Source organism: Trachymyrmex septentrionalis, unplaced genomic scaffold (genome assembly GCF_001594115.1).
Source record: "Trachymyrmex septentrionalis isolate Tsep2-gDNA-1 unplaced genomic scaffold, Tsep1.0 scaffold63, whole genome shotgun sequence".
In the NCBI taxonomy this organism is placed as follows: Eukaryota; Metazoa; Arthropoda; class Insecta; order Hymenoptera; family Formicidae; genus Trachymyrmex; species Trachymyrmex septentrionalis.
The window spans coordinates 1,247,870-1,263,565 of NW_017305811.1; the positions used below are offsets into that span (position 1 = coordinate 1,247,870).

Genomic DNA, 15,696 nt, shown 5'->3' on the forward strand with positions numbered 1-15,696 from the left:
CAAATTTACGCTACATGAGTGACGGGCGATACGACATTTAAATCTCTCTGTGGTGTAAATTTTTCTTTCGTTCGTCGCGTAGTATTGTCCAATCATCGGCATACGCTCGCTTTTCATTAGTCATCTTTTGTTAATAGCGCTCGATCCAAAAAACGATCGGCAAAAATAGCATAAGCACCCCTCACTAACCCGATACCTCGTCTTCACATAAAGCCACAGTGCTGTCTCTAGAGCATTTTAGTACTGCCAGGTACAATGAACGACAATAATTCGGAAGTGACCACCGTTCGCGCAAACTACGTGCGTTATATGTGCGAGTTATATTTCCACGACGCAATCGCCCGTAGCGGTAGATCAAGCGTGATCTGGGGCATCGTCTCGACGTTAATAGGCGAATCATCAATCGCACGGACGTCCCAGTCGAGCAACGTTATGTAAATGCTTGTCACCCGACATTTCTGGTTAACGATGACACTGATGGCTACTACCGGCGGCATTTAGCCAGAAAATTGATAATTCTGGTAAGCCCAATTTTGGGATTGGCGAACATTGGGAAATGATTCTGCTAATTGTTTAACATAAAGCATCAACAGTTTTTCCAAAAAAATGACGGTTTTTAAAAAAAAAAACCTGAACTAGTGAAAATACGACAAGTTTTCGTTTCGTTTTATTTTCGCTTTTAACGTAATCCATACACCTTTCAGTGCAGATAAAATAAAATTGATAAAGATATCAAAAGGCACACTTAGTTTGTATGGGCAAAAAGGTTTTCACAGTGAAACAATAAAAGCATTAGTCTCCCTGACTAATATCTTTAAATCGATTTGCTCAGCTGTTGCACTTGATCAACTGTGATAACGTCGCTGGCGTGCAATCATGATTCAGGAGAAAACAATTACAATACTTGCGTTTATAATGTAAAAATTATGTGTTTAAAACAAATTACGTTTCTCATCATAGACAAGTTTCCGTTTAACGTCAAAAGTTCTTGTAACAGTCTTAACTAACCTGTAATCTTGAAAAAGTTGCAGAGCGAAAGTGAAAGAGGAGGAGGAGGTACTATACGATGGTTGTGGGTGTTATATTTTTAATTATAGCAGTTTTTTTTTTTACACTGAGAAAAATGTTTTGTATACGTGACCTACAAATATTTTCTTACTTTTTAATTAAAAAATTTTGTTCTAGTCAAAATTTGATTATCCAATATATCATTATTCTAATTAAATTTTAATTAAAACAACAAATTTTTCAATTAAAATTAAAAAAAATTTTTGTAAGTGATATATCAAAAAAATAAATGGTTATTTATACCAAACGTTTTTTTTCTCAGCGAATTGATCTTGAATCATTGGACGAAGCCGCGAGCACGTGCACCTATTGCAATGTGGCGACCGCGTGCTGCGACGTAAATATAGAATGAAAAACAAGAAAATAACTGAAGAGATTAACTCTGTCTCGCCATATACAATTTCGGATCTGAAGCCGTAATTTCTGCAGGGTACGCGGAAAAAACAGTTTTGTTGAAGTTTCTAAAAATTTAGCTCGATACAGATTTAAAATAATTTTGTTGTGTTCATCGAAATAATTATATTCTAGCAAATAAGCTAACGATATTTGATGTCATTTTCACGTTAGAACGATATGATTAAGGTGATTTAATTGTCATTATATTATAGGTCGTTTTGATATCAAATGACGTTAAATACGTCATTTTTACGTCAAAAATGATGAAAAATAAAGTCAGCCTGTTTGTTGGGATAGGACGTTCCACTTAGTTATTATGATTATTAAAGCTTTTTACAGGACTATCATTGTGCTCGAATATTATTCTACATAATTAATTAATTTGATAATCCAAGAAAATTATTTTTCGATTTATATTTAACTGTAAATTCTTAAATACTTTAGCAAAATCTTTTTTTCCATGTGCTATCAATTTCTCGCCGATCTATACTAGATCGTTTACTAGAAATTGGCTTAACAGAATTCTAGTTCTCAATCTATGATTATAAAGTAATTAAACAAGTCAAAAATATAGGGATATTTAAAGAAAACGCTACAAAAGCAAAAAATAAAATTTCCGCCCATTAAGAAAAAGAAATAAAGTTCCGTGACGTCATGGGTGAGGCAGATACAATCGCGATTTCAGATTTCGAGTTTGATATACAAAAATAATCCTCCAGCTTATTCGTGGAAAAAAAACGCATGTCGACGGGAAATTTATTTTTTTCCGTGGAGCTAAAATTAAGTTCGCCGAGATTATATCGATCTGAATTCGATCGTGTTGAAAATGATCGTGTTAGTTGTTAGAACAGCGCCTTTGTTCTCCTGCCAAATGATGTTGCCCGTTTTAATCAATCACGAATCCGCGCGAGCGGATCCCATTATGTGTATACACGATTAGGTATAGACGCGAACACGCCATAAATCGCGATGTAATTAGAATTCCGCCGCGAGGTTTTACATGTATCTGGGAATGCGACGCGCGCCTCCTCAAATTCGCGCGGATGCACATTCTAATTTTCCATCAGCGCGGCATCGTAACACCTGGCTAAAATTCGCGCCTGCGTGATAACGGAGGCCTCGCTCCAGCTAGCCCTCGTGAGACTTTCGACGCGAGGGTGCAATTTAAACTTTGGCCCAGTAGCCAATCAACCCCTTGACGAGCGAACGATTCGGGGAAGTTGGCCGGTGATGGAAACTACAGGCTCGATTCGCGCGCGTTTCGATATCGTTTGGCGCAAATAGCTAGCAACAGATTCGTGCCGCAAAGTTCGTCGCCGTCGTCTTATTTCCGAAGAGTGCCCCCGCGAGGATCGCGTTTCGATCGTAATTTAAGAATAGGAGAGACACCGGTTGCGCAAAGGTAACAGATTTAGGCTACGGCTTGCATCTCTTCACCCCAACGATCTCGATTGCTTCCCCGACGTTGCAAAAATAGAGTATCTTGTTTATTCTCAGGAGACTCTCCGGAGTTTCCGCACGAGATCAGAATGCATTTTAAATATAAGCCACTTTTCGTTTGCTTTTTAACGCCTAATATATTTGTAAATGATAAAACAGTTTGCATAAATAAAGTTTGCGTTACTACATGTGATAAGAACTCGAGTTAACGTTTTATAACTTTGCACACGGAGTAGTCGCGTGAAGAATACGAGACTGCACCGCCTCGCATGTAAGGCGCCTAATTAAGTGATACGGATTTAGAACACTCATGGCGTAGTACGCTCTTGTGTATACAGCTTGAATAGATACTCGAAAGAATCACGTTACAGACCATGACCCAGAGGCGCAAACCACGAGATTAGTCCGAGTCGAAAGGTCATGTTAAATTTTCTCACGGCAGAGTTCGCTTTGAGTTTCGGTCAAGATCGCAATTACAATATTCACACATCAACGAGTGTGAATAATATAATATATATTTAAGTTTGAGCTCCTATGAGCGTAAAAGAATTTCTTTTAATTATACTTTAATTATTTTAGCAAGTTTTTTGTGTCTTACAGTATTGCAAGGAAGAAAAAAATGTTCTATATCAACAAAACGTATACTCTTTTCTTTTGATCTTTCGTCTTTTTTTTTTTTAATATGCATATATTCTGCTACAACTTACGAGGAGCCGATAAAATTTTAAATCAATTAATCATTTAATTGATTAATTTAGAATTGATTAATTTAGAATTTCTATAACTGAAATAGAGTCAAATAATCGATAAAATAGAAAAAATATAGTGATACTTTCCTATAATTGATATTGCTTTTGTATTTAGATTGTTAACTTTTTTAAACATTATAATTGTATCAAATTGTCTTTTTTTAAATGTATACCAGATTACCAATATAGTTTCGAAACGTACCAAATTTGATACAATTGTATCAAATCTAGCAACACTAAACTACCATACACTTATACATCATAACAAATTTTTTGTTTCATAAACTGTAATAAATAATAAATATTATAATATGATTAACTTTCGATTACAGCAACAGGTTATTTGAAAACGAAAACATTAATTTGACACAAATCAGCACAATACAATTTGATTTCCTAATAAAAAAGAAATAATTTTTAAAGATTAAAGATTAAAATTTTTGTTTACTCAATTATATATTAAAAATATTGATTATATGTCGTTACATATATCATACATTTAAAGTATTAGATTAAATCTGAAACAGAAAAATATTTTTGGAAAGTTCTGTAATAAAGTTTTAGAAAGCTTTATAATAAAGTAAAATAAATAACTGTTAAATTAGACGGTATGAAAAATTCAACTGATTTCTTTCAGTGTCCGGAAGAGCAAATTATAACGTGAGCGATCACGGTCATGGTCTTGAGCAGAACGCTCACGGATTCCAGCTTCTTGGCTATCACACCGTCTACGATCAGATTTAAACCGGTTAGTAATATGTCTTTTCCGTGAAACACACACATGTATTTCTTAGTGTTAAGATCGTGACGAATCGCGGAATTAGCTTCTCGAGATTACGATCGCATCTTGAAAATGTCAACGACCATGCACGTGACTCTGAAATAAATGTCACTATTATTTCAATATGACAACATCGCATGAGACTTATTAACACTTATTAGTAACCTGGCTGAAAAGGCAGGTGCGGAATCTTAATATGTCGTATCGCGTCCTAGAAAATTATCGATACTTTCCTTCATGCTCGCTACGGTGCGTGTATGTGTCGGAATTTGTCCGTCAAAATCTGAATTTAATTAATATTAGCTGCATTTTTAAGCACGAAACTGTTAGATAATATTTAAAATCACTTTTCCTTATTTCTTATATATTTTTTTTCATTATAAGGTGTATGCTAACAAAAAACAATGTACAAATAATATAAATTAAGAGGTAATAGATAAATTTTTTTCTATTTTGCATTGTAAAGGTAATTTTATTCCAATAAAATAATAATATTACCTATAGAGAAATAGTGGCGTAATTTATGTGTCCTCAGTGTAAAGAATTAATTTTAAACTCTTTCTCTTCCTAATGTAATTACGATAGTAAAATTAAATTACTGCAAATCGTAATAAATGTCACATTTTAAAGATATTATATATGTATAAGCACAAACGACATGATTAAATATAAATTAAATTATAAAAGTGCTTTTTTCGCAACGTAGAGATCTTCCCGTGTTCTCGTTCTGTTGAATGTCACAAGAATTACGAGTGCAACGTACTAATTCATCTAGTACTTAACAAATTATTTTTTTTATTACCCCTGAGACAGGTAGTTCGCGGAAATCGCGTGAGTAAAAGTTTAAAAAAAGAGCGCCTCACTTCTCTGTGTCTTGTTGCTACGGCCTAATGATTTTCACCGAGAAACTTTTTCACAATGGAGAAGAAGAGCCCATGTCTCTCGAGTTCGCTCCGAATTCGTCGAGGGTGCCGACCTTGGCACGAAAAGCGTCGCGTCTTTTCGAGACGAGGCGATTAGAAGCTCGCGTGCTTCGTTCTTGTGCGTCTCACCCTCCTGACGCTCTTATCGGTGCCCTCGCTCTATCATTTGGCACACGTTCCTCATCCATTTCTCGATCCCCATCAAATACAGTCTTATCTACTCATAAATGTCACTCTTAATCCAAATGACATTTTACACGGTGCATGCACAAGTGTTTCTCTATATCTTTCTCCTGAAATATGACTATCTTTTTGATCGTTTTTTTAATGATTGATATCACATCTTTTCCGAAGCTATTAAAAAAGCTCAAATTTTCTTTAAATCTATAAGCCTCTCTGACGTCTTTTATATGCAATTTCAATCCAATTTATTATAAATTTAATTCTTTATTATTTTCGTGGTGTATTAACTTTTCGCTGTTAATAACAAATTCGTCGGTCAAAGGCGAAATTACTATTAAATTAAATATAGAAGTTTAGTGGATTGTTAAAAATGTGGAGTCAAAAATTAAAAGTCAGGTGACAATTTATATTAAAAAGTTTATATTAAGAATTTTTAACGTGTCTAGTATTGTTTTTACGATTTCTTGATATTAACGAGTTCCAAGAGCTGTCTTATTAAATATTATTAATTTTTATTTAATTATAAATAAGAACAAAGAAGCAATAAAAAAGAAATAATAAAAATTGAAATATAATGTTGGGATGTGAGAAACACATCATGCGATAATCATGTTAAAAAAAAAGCCTCTATGCAAGTAATATAGGATTAAATATCTTATTTAAGTTTTATTTATTATTTAAACAGATTTCCTTTCTTAATAAAGTTCCGGGAAATTCTACATATAAAACCAAATGAACATGACAACGTCGTGTTAAAAATGAAATGGGTTAACTATTTCCCGTCTTTCATGAGACGCCAACGGGAACAGCTAATGATAGATAAGACTTGAGCGGCTTTCGAGTAGACGTTACGTATGCCATAACGTAGTGGCTGCCAGAACGGCGGGTTCTCATGCAGTACGGTCAATCAATGTCAGAAGGCACGCACGACTAAAAGTCAATCCAACAGAGCTTCCGCCTGGCGCTGATCACTGACGTTTCTCTCGATCGAGATTACGGCAGCCGAAATGATGCGCTTGGCGTTTACAAATCAACGCGTTACACGCATCGGGCGAGATATCGATCTCGATGTCGAATCTGAGGTTGAGAGCCGGCCTCTCGTGGCGCATTAAATCCCGGATATTCCTTATGCGAGCCTTATTAATTCGTAAGTGCACTCATGATGCGTCTGAGAGAAACGCACCCTACTCTCCGTTTCTGGTAATTTGAAATATTCATTTTGCCGGGGAGAGAGGAAGGGTTTACATTGCCGCTCAAACTTTGCATGTCTCATACACGGGAAAAACGACGCTTGCTACAGTATTTAAAATTTAGCTAAATCTGAAAATAATTTTATTGGATTATCAAAATAATTATATGGGAAGCTGAAGCTGATTAGAATGTCAAAACTTTTTGCATTGCTCATCTATACTTGAGCATCCTATACATAATCATTTCGATTGTCCAAACAAAATTATTTCTAGAACTGCATCTACTTAAATTTCTAGATATTTCAGCAAAATCGTTCCGTGTACGTCAGATTTAGTAAATCGATGAAAAATGTATATAGGTACTAATAAAGCTATTTTAAAAGGTATAATTGAAAAAAGAGAAAAGAACAGTTTGCACATGATGTAAGCTATGTAAAGAACAATTTTTCAAATCTGCGATATTTGTCTTGCAAATGTGGGATTAAATGATACTTTATGCAAATACGAGTTTATTCACTCAAGATGCGCGTTATCACCGATGGAACGTGATAGTTCCGACTGACGTCACATCATTGAAATTCTAGCCGCAAGCTGGCGAGATGTGACACTTACCGCGACTAATACTCCGTCGCGATAATGTTCTGTCGCTTTGATTAATCAGTCATTCTTATCACACAACGCGACGGCGCGGTTGCCAAAGGTATAGGGATCGTTCGCATAAACGGAAAACCTCAGGGAAGTGTCCCACGTAAAATTTGTTGTCCGTGACAAGAAGAAAGCTTCTTTTTTTCCCTCTCTTGTCTCTGTGACAAACGGCGATCGTTCTTCCGGACATTGATCATCTAGCAGCAGACCGGCATCCCCCGCGTGGGATAGATGCACGAACGCCGTATTTTACAGCATCCGATATAGTTCCATACGGTATGCTCGTGCCGACACCGACGGAAGCTTTTCACAGTGCGACGCAATTGTTTGGATATGAAACAGTCTATTCAAAGGGGGAGAGAGTGCAAATACTGCGGAATCGAGCGACGAAAATTCGATAACTGGGATGATAACTCTGGTGCCCATTTACTATAGTCGGCTCGCACCCGTTTCGTTCAACTCTCATAACGAGGCGAAATCTCGTGGTCTCTTACTTCATTGAACGTATTATTATCGTTGCAATTATCATTGCTTTCTTGCACGAATTCCGTTCCGATGAGCCACTCGTAATTGTTGCCGGTTATTGACCGTGCTTGACAATTTAGAGTTAAACAATCTTTAGGACAAATATAATATAATTGCGTGCTATTTCTTCGCAAGCCTTTTATATTTAATTAAAATAAATAAGAGAAAGGATCCTCTGATAATAATAATAATAACAATAATAATTTTTAGGCTTTCGTGGGTATCTTCTTCAGAGATCCAAAAGGTTTGCACATAATATTATAATGTTTGACTCATTTTTCGAACCATTGTCTAATATTCATCCAGGTTACCCACCCAGTATGTAACATTGCAGTTATATTAATTGATATTATAATATTGCATATAATTACAATTTGCAATGCAATATAATAAAATCACCTCCTTAATTTTTACATTTATATACGTTAATTTTGATCGATTCAACAATTGTATGATATTTTATCTGATATATTGACGATACATTTATATCGTATATTTATTTAAATGTCTCTGTATATTTATTACTGTTATCTGTCAATTCTGAATGGAAAGTATATCCACTGTGTTGAATGCCAAGCAGTTTCTACGTACATTTGAAACATCTTTTTTTACAGGAAGTTCTTCTTTTTATAATCGATAGTGAGGCGTTTTATGAGATTCTGTAATGGAAGATATCTCGAATCACAAACAAATGTATTAATTCTATAATATGAATTTCAATATTAATCTTTTCAATTATAAAATCTTTTTATTATTAATTATTCATTTACTTTCTTTTTACCGCCTACTTATTTACTTAATAAAAAAATTTCTCATAACTTAAGTAAATCCATAAATTACTGAAATTGAAAATGATAGTAAATTTATTCTCTTTATTTGATCCCTTTACTTCTCTTCTACCTACAAACCATTAAATTAACTTAGAATACTTATTTTATTTATCTTACTCTACCAATTTTACGGCTGAAGACTTAAGGCTTAAGTAATGGTTATTGCAGAAAGTCTAAGAGAAAAAAATTTAAAAAAATTTTTTTAAATATTGCTGAAAGAATTTTGAACACAGCTTTAAAACAGCGTTAAAACTTCTTCTTTATTCACACGTCTTTCTCATCATTTGAAGTATCTCCGAAAATGTCGGAGGAGATCGATAAACCGGTGTACCTTGGAAAGTTCAAAATATTGGCGAACAGCCAAAAGCTATACGATGACGGGATAATATCGTGTGCTGCCGAAATAACCGCGTGTTCGAAAGATGAAAGCGTGATTTTATACGGGTACACCGTTGAAGAGTTAGATTTACCGTCGGAATCGCCTCGCTCGCTTTTCGCCTCGGATTTGGAGAGTAATTTCCGCCGACCATGAAGTTAACGGCCCGCCAGCGAGTATGAAGGGAAAAAAGAGAGGAGCAATTCAATTCATGAAACGTGCTCTCGTCGGAAGAATTGTAGCATTTGGCTGATTAGAAACCCTAAAAGAGTATGAAAAGAGAAATTCCTTCTTTCGGAAGCTATCTATTCTAGAACAATCTCTCAAAGAGCTCACAAGTATAATTAAATACGATCGTTCTCTTACTTCAAAAGTAATACAAATAAAAACATATGATTTTTGAATTATTATCATGAATAAGATTGATAAACTTTACTCTAGTAATCAAACGTGAACTAATTTAACTTTTATCAAAAATCGTCAAAACATTATAACTTATAAAAAGGATAGTTATAAAATACTTCAAAACATGTAATTTTTTAAGTGAACAAGTGTTGTACAAAAATTACAAAAATAATATTTGATTATGTTAGAAGAATATATTCCTTTTGCCGATATTATTTAATTAATCAATAATTGTCTATTGAACTTGAAAAATAGTTTTCCCTCTTTTCTAAGAAACATATTGTTTCGAATTGTGCCACTTTTGAAATGAGGGAGCGATATATTTATATAACCCACTTAAAATATTTATTAGGATTATACAATGTATAATAATATAATATCAAATATAAGATAATAAGAAATTTGAAAAATAATGTGACAGGATTATATAAAAATGTATTAGAAGAGAGATAAAATATAATTAAGTTAAAATAACTAACAGTAGACATTAATTCAATCTAGAAGAGAACATGTAACAGATTAGGATAATCAATAAAATTTCCCGATTGAGCTTTGTCACGTGTTCCTCATAATTTTCAGCGTATGTGCCGATGAATCGTGGAACAATAAAAAGAAATGTAGGTTGAAGAAGTGATTCCAGCGCACGCTTCAGTGGAAGTCACGACGTTCGTTTGACAGGAGAACTGATTCGAGTTCCCGGTGATAAAAGTGTTTTCCAGTGAGTGCGTTTTAATTTATATTACAGCCTCTGCGCAGTACTATTTGATTTCTCGGTCGAGCGTAAATTTCGACCAAGAAAAGAATCTCTAAAGAATGTGGTCTATCTATAGATCCTATTAATAGAACACTCTTCCTTTCTCTAGTTGAATTTCATGATGATATCATAATCGTGAGGAACTTAGAAACGAAAAGAAAGGAAAAGTAAGTAATTTGAAAATAAATTCCTCATAATTATCGAAGTTTTTTTTTCACGGAAAGAACAATTTTGCCTCAAATATTGAGTTGAAACAAAAGTTTATAGCACTATAAATTTTCAAATTCAAACGGCTTTAATTTTGTTAATAAAAATAAATGAAATTTAAATTAACAAAAATTTAGAGTTTAAATTTTCTACTTTTAGAAAGTCACTATGTCTTTTGAATTTCATTGAATTGATATTTTTTACATATAGAAAATTACGAGCTGGACAAAACGCGAAAAATTTTTTTTGTTTTTGGACTTATCATATACTCAAAAAACTTGTAAAAAATTTTGACTTTCTGAAAGCTTAAAGTTTTCACTAAAATTATTTTGTAAAAATGTTCCTAAGATTTGATTATTGAGTTATACATCACGGATTAATTAAAAAGAGGCATTTTGATTTTAATTGTTTATAACTTCGTTAAAAATTGTATTATAATAAAAAAAGCTGATTTTTAAAACTAAAACATTGCTTTATCAAATAATATAATTGTCAAATTTTTTATAAAAAAACAAAATGATGCAAATGAAATAACAATAAACTTTTGTTCTAACCTAATACCTAAAAATTTAAATAAATATATAGCAGAAAATAATTTTTTTAGACTATCAAAATAATTATGTAGGACAAGTTAATTGGTAGAATTTCAAAACTTTCCTTTAAAATTATTTTCTTTAACGTTTTTTGTCAAAATGATTGCAAGTAACATCAACTTATTTGCTGAGGTATATAATTATTTTGATGGCCCAGCAAAATTATCTTCAGTATCTAATCTAAATCTTTAAATATCTCAGCAGAAATTCATTCTTACAATATAATTCCTCTTCCATTTTACATTGACTTCGATTCTCGCTGCGTCGAGATCGAATTACTATTCAGAATCATAAAGCGAAATTGCAAAAAGTAGCTTCTTCCAGTCTATCACGGAGCCCCGACCTTCGACGATGGTAGGTGGTCGTAGGGTGAAGCATACGACGAGCAATGAAACCACCACCACGTCCATGGTCACCGACGGCGTTACCAATAGAAGCGACAACAATGTCGTTGTCTCCACTGTACAACCGACCACCACTCAGCAAGTAAGCTTTTCTCTCTCTCTCTCTCTCTCTCTCTCTCTCTCTTTCTCTCTCTCTCTCTCTCATTCGTTGGGCATCTTCGTTTTCATTACGTCGACGCGTATCACGTCGACGGGTCGGTCGCGCGACGTCTCGCGGCCTCGAGAGAGCGAAGAGCGGTAGTCTATCTCGCGGGACGCGCGACTCCTCCGCAAAGTGTCGCGTTGCCGCGTGATATCGGACTCTCGCGCATTCAACGTTCTCGAAGTTAGACGCAACATTGTGATTATTCAGCGAAAAAAAAAAACACGAAGTTGCCGCGCACGGTTGACAGGAGTTTGTATGGTATACGCGCGACGCGTATAATAAGATAGACTTCGCCACGACGTCTTCGAAGTGAAGCGATCTAGATCTCGCTTCCGAAGTAAGTTTTGCTCCAGTTTTGGTGAGCTTTTGGTGCTTAAATGTAAATATATATATCTAACGTGCAACGATATAAAGAGCGACAATACTACAATACTATGACATCGTCAAAAAGAAAATTTCTTTTTCTCACTATCCTATTTTATTAGTAAGTAAATATATCTAGCACTATTTATCCTCTGACGGTGAGTCTATTAATCTCACTTAATTATAAAAAATATCAAGTCAATTTTCTTTAATTCAGCAAATTTAATTTAATCTGATTAAAATACTTAATATTTATTCTCTTTACATTAGTTCGAGTTCCCTGAAATTAATAAGTGTCTTTTAATTAACATAGATTAAATAGATCTCATGCTAATTCAGCATTAATAACTGTTATAAATTTGGCGTCAGCTCTGAAAGATTAATAATAAATTTAAACGATTTATATAGAAATTCACACAATCATCAGCTATTAAAGATAGACAGTTACTAAAGATAGATCAAAGACTTCACTTAGATAATTTATCGTTTATTTTGGACATTCATAAAAGTTGTGCGTTTAGTTGGGATTTAATTTTAAAAATATTCTCTGCGGCTACAGAGAATTTCAAAGTTTAACTTTTGTGAGTAGATGGAGTAATCAGAACACCCCCAAGAAATAGGTTTTTTTAAAAACTTTGTGTAAAAACTGTTCTAGTAAAAGGATATAAAAAGTATTGTCGTAATCGATGTTCAGAAATCTTACAAGAAATCTTCATCATTTTTACATTCTTGATCTCATGAGGTTATAACTAATGTAAATTTAATCTTTATATAGGTAGGCTACAGCACTTCACGCATAATTATGTTAAAAACTTTGTTTTAAAAAAGGAAGATAAAAGGAATTGCCCAAGATCTTAAAATTAATCATGTTTACATTCTTCTATCTCATAAAAATGTAAATATTGTAAATTTAATTTTATACATACATATAAAAAAAAAAAAAATTTGTTTTGGGTGTTCTGAGCACCACTCACCTGCTTAAAAATTAACTATAACATAATATTATCAGTAAAAAATATAACTACGAAATTGAAAACCTTTTTCATGTTTTGAGCACTTCACCTATCAATTTGCGTATATCTTTGAACCGTCTACTATCTGCCCACATAAAGGTCAATCAAAATTACTCTGCGGTTTATAAATTGAAATTTTTTATTAATTATTTTTCACGAGGTTTCTTGAAAGTGCCGAAAACATGTAAATGCGCAATGGACACTCTGCACGAAGGCGTCCGTGAACGTATAAGGAAAACGTGAGTGTGGCTCTCGCATTCGTACGTTAATAACTCGCGTGTGTAAGTACATACACGAGGCACCAACCGACGCGAGAGCTTAACTGACATATAAATAGCGCATTTAAAGAGAGCCGGCTAGAATTTTCCCGCGTGTACGTCTTGCGAGACCGTCAGGAAGACACGAGTCGCTTTCCGAGGAAGATCGTGCGACTGGAACGGATCCAGCGATTGTATCGACGTGATCGAAAGACGTCAGAGATCTCGCCAGAAGAGAACTCCCCTTTCGAAGTGCGTGTAATTTGTTAATCACTTTTTTCGGTGTCTGGACGGTATTCGGACTCGTGATGTGAATGAATAAATTGATGTTGTGAATTTGGAGTCTCCATTGCTCGTGTCTCCGTCGTTCGTGACACTCGTGATTCATAAACATAGCATTCATCATTATAGTGCGAGAAGATTCTGAGCGCGTTAAGTTGCGTTCGACCGAGAGATGATTCTTTATTGATAATTTGGAGAAGATAAAAATTAGATATACAGGCATATATGTATTTCTCTGGATGTAATTTTTTAATATATATGCAATAAATTAAATTAAATTAAATATATATATACATATATATATTTAATAATAGATTTTAAAATTGCGTGTCACTAGTTTTTAATTAAAATAACATTTTTTAATCGAAATTTACTGTTATGAAAATTAAAATTCTATAAAACTAGATTATTTTTAGACATATATTTTTGAAAACTTAGACTTAAAAACTCAGAAATATATAATTTTATTTTTAAGTGAAGCTTTAGGATCCCAGGCGATGATAAATAAAAATAAAAATGATGAACAAATTATTGAATTTACGGATAATTGACGATAGAGTACGATGCAAACTAGAGCATCGATCAATATGTGAATTTTGGTTCTCTCTCGAGACTAATTTTGTACGTTCGGCAGAAAGTGCGACAGATCTTCGAGGAGCAGGCCAGGTGGCAAGAAAGCGGCCCACGCAGACGCGCGAAATGTACATCATCGAATACTGCCTACTGTGTGGTTAACAACTACAGCATCATCGCCTCTAGGGGTGAACTTGCTCGAAATAACCGTGCCACGAATGAAACGACGACGACCAGCGTCACCACCAAGAGACGAACGTCGTCAATCGTAAACGGGAGACTCCACTCCAAAGAGGAGTCCGCTCGGAGTGGCATCCTCGTCACAGAAGAGGAGTCGAGGAAGCCGAAGGATGTGTCCAAAAACTCGACGAGATCAGGCGTCTCAAGGAGCATCCAGCGAGGTATAATCAAGTCCACTTCCGTGCCTAAGGATTTGAAGGAAGGTGCGTTGCATAATTTCTAAATCAATTAAAATTACACATCATTTATTATTGTATTTAGTAATCTGTTTTATATTTTTATCGAAATGTAATTGCTTATTTTTTTTTAGAAGAAAAATTCGAGTTATTTAACAAATACTGATATACTTGCAACGAAAATTATCGCCGCTTATTATTATTTATTAATCTTTTATACTTATTTTTTAATCGAAATATAATTACTATTTTGTTTACAAGAGAAACTTCAATTAATGAGTGTCGATACTTTTGTTCAAGACTTTTAACATATACCAATTGTTGCGCGATTTTTTTTTATGGCAATGTCAAATTCTTTGACAATATTAAGCTTAGAACTGATTATTCATTATAGATATGAATACATCGACTAAGAAAAGCGCCGATTATATATGGTTAAAGTTAGACGTTGAAATAATACATCTATATACAGTGCAAAAAGTATTTGTACAGAGAAATATTTTTTACAAAAGCTTTATTTTTAAAATATTATCTAGAAAGAAATGACTTATCAAATTGATGTTGAATAGATATCGAAGATTTTGATATCTATACCAATTCAATTCGACGCCTAATTGATGGTTATTTCTTACTGTTCTTATTGGATAATTAGCAATTTATTTATATAAAGAATAAAATAGACTGTATATTTTTCAAAATTATTGTACCAAAGAGATATGTAATAACCAAATGAAATATATTATCTTAAAAATAAGAGAAAATTAAAAACGATATTATTTGGCCGCACAAAAAGTAGTTGCATAGTCGAGAAATTTGGCTCCTAAAATCAGAACACATGCGAAGCTCATTATTTGTTTAATAGAACAGATCATATTCATTGTATAAAATTGCTAATTAATTTATTGTTTACAAATAAGGCTTTTTTATAAAAAAATTTCTCTGTACGAATACTTTTGGCATTCACTGTATGTATTTTAACAAATTTATCTCATATATGAATACGCGTCGATTACTTGTAATACAATCAAATAATTAAATTAGATTGTCGATTGGATGCTACTAGCATCTTAATTTATTTGATATTTGGCAAGTTTATGCTCAGGTCATTTACGTTTTTCTGGATACCTAAGCGTAGTTAATATTCGATTTGGAAGGAGAGATTATCGTCATCAGCTATT

At 33.6% G+C, this 15,696-nt stretch overlaps 1 protein-coding gene across 3 annotated transcripts in view; it reads left to right on the forward strand.

The window, feature by feature from the left end:
- Positions 1–15,696, forward strand: part of LOC108753047 (protein HOS4-like) — a 28,608-nt gene continuing 12,912 nt past the window's right edge. Inside the window, exons 1-5 of one of the 3 annotated variants that reach the window (XM_018494378.1) lie at positions 4,331–4,401; positions 10,091–10,229; positions 10,375–10,432; positions 11,390–11,551; positions 14,164–14,545. In XM_018494378.1, coding sequence (XP_018349880.1) covers positions 11,417–11,551; positions 14,164–14,545 — 517 coding nt within the window. In that variant the 5' untranslated portion in view covers positions 4,331–4,401; positions 10,091–10,229; positions 10,375–10,432; positions 11,390–11,416. Of the gene's footprint in view, positions 522–4,290; positions 4,402–10,090; positions 10,230–10,374; positions 10,433–11,389; positions 11,552–14,163; positions 14,546–15,696 lie in introns of those variants that run through there. The other 2 variants (XM_018494379.1, XM_018494380.1) reach the window with 2 other exon arrangements.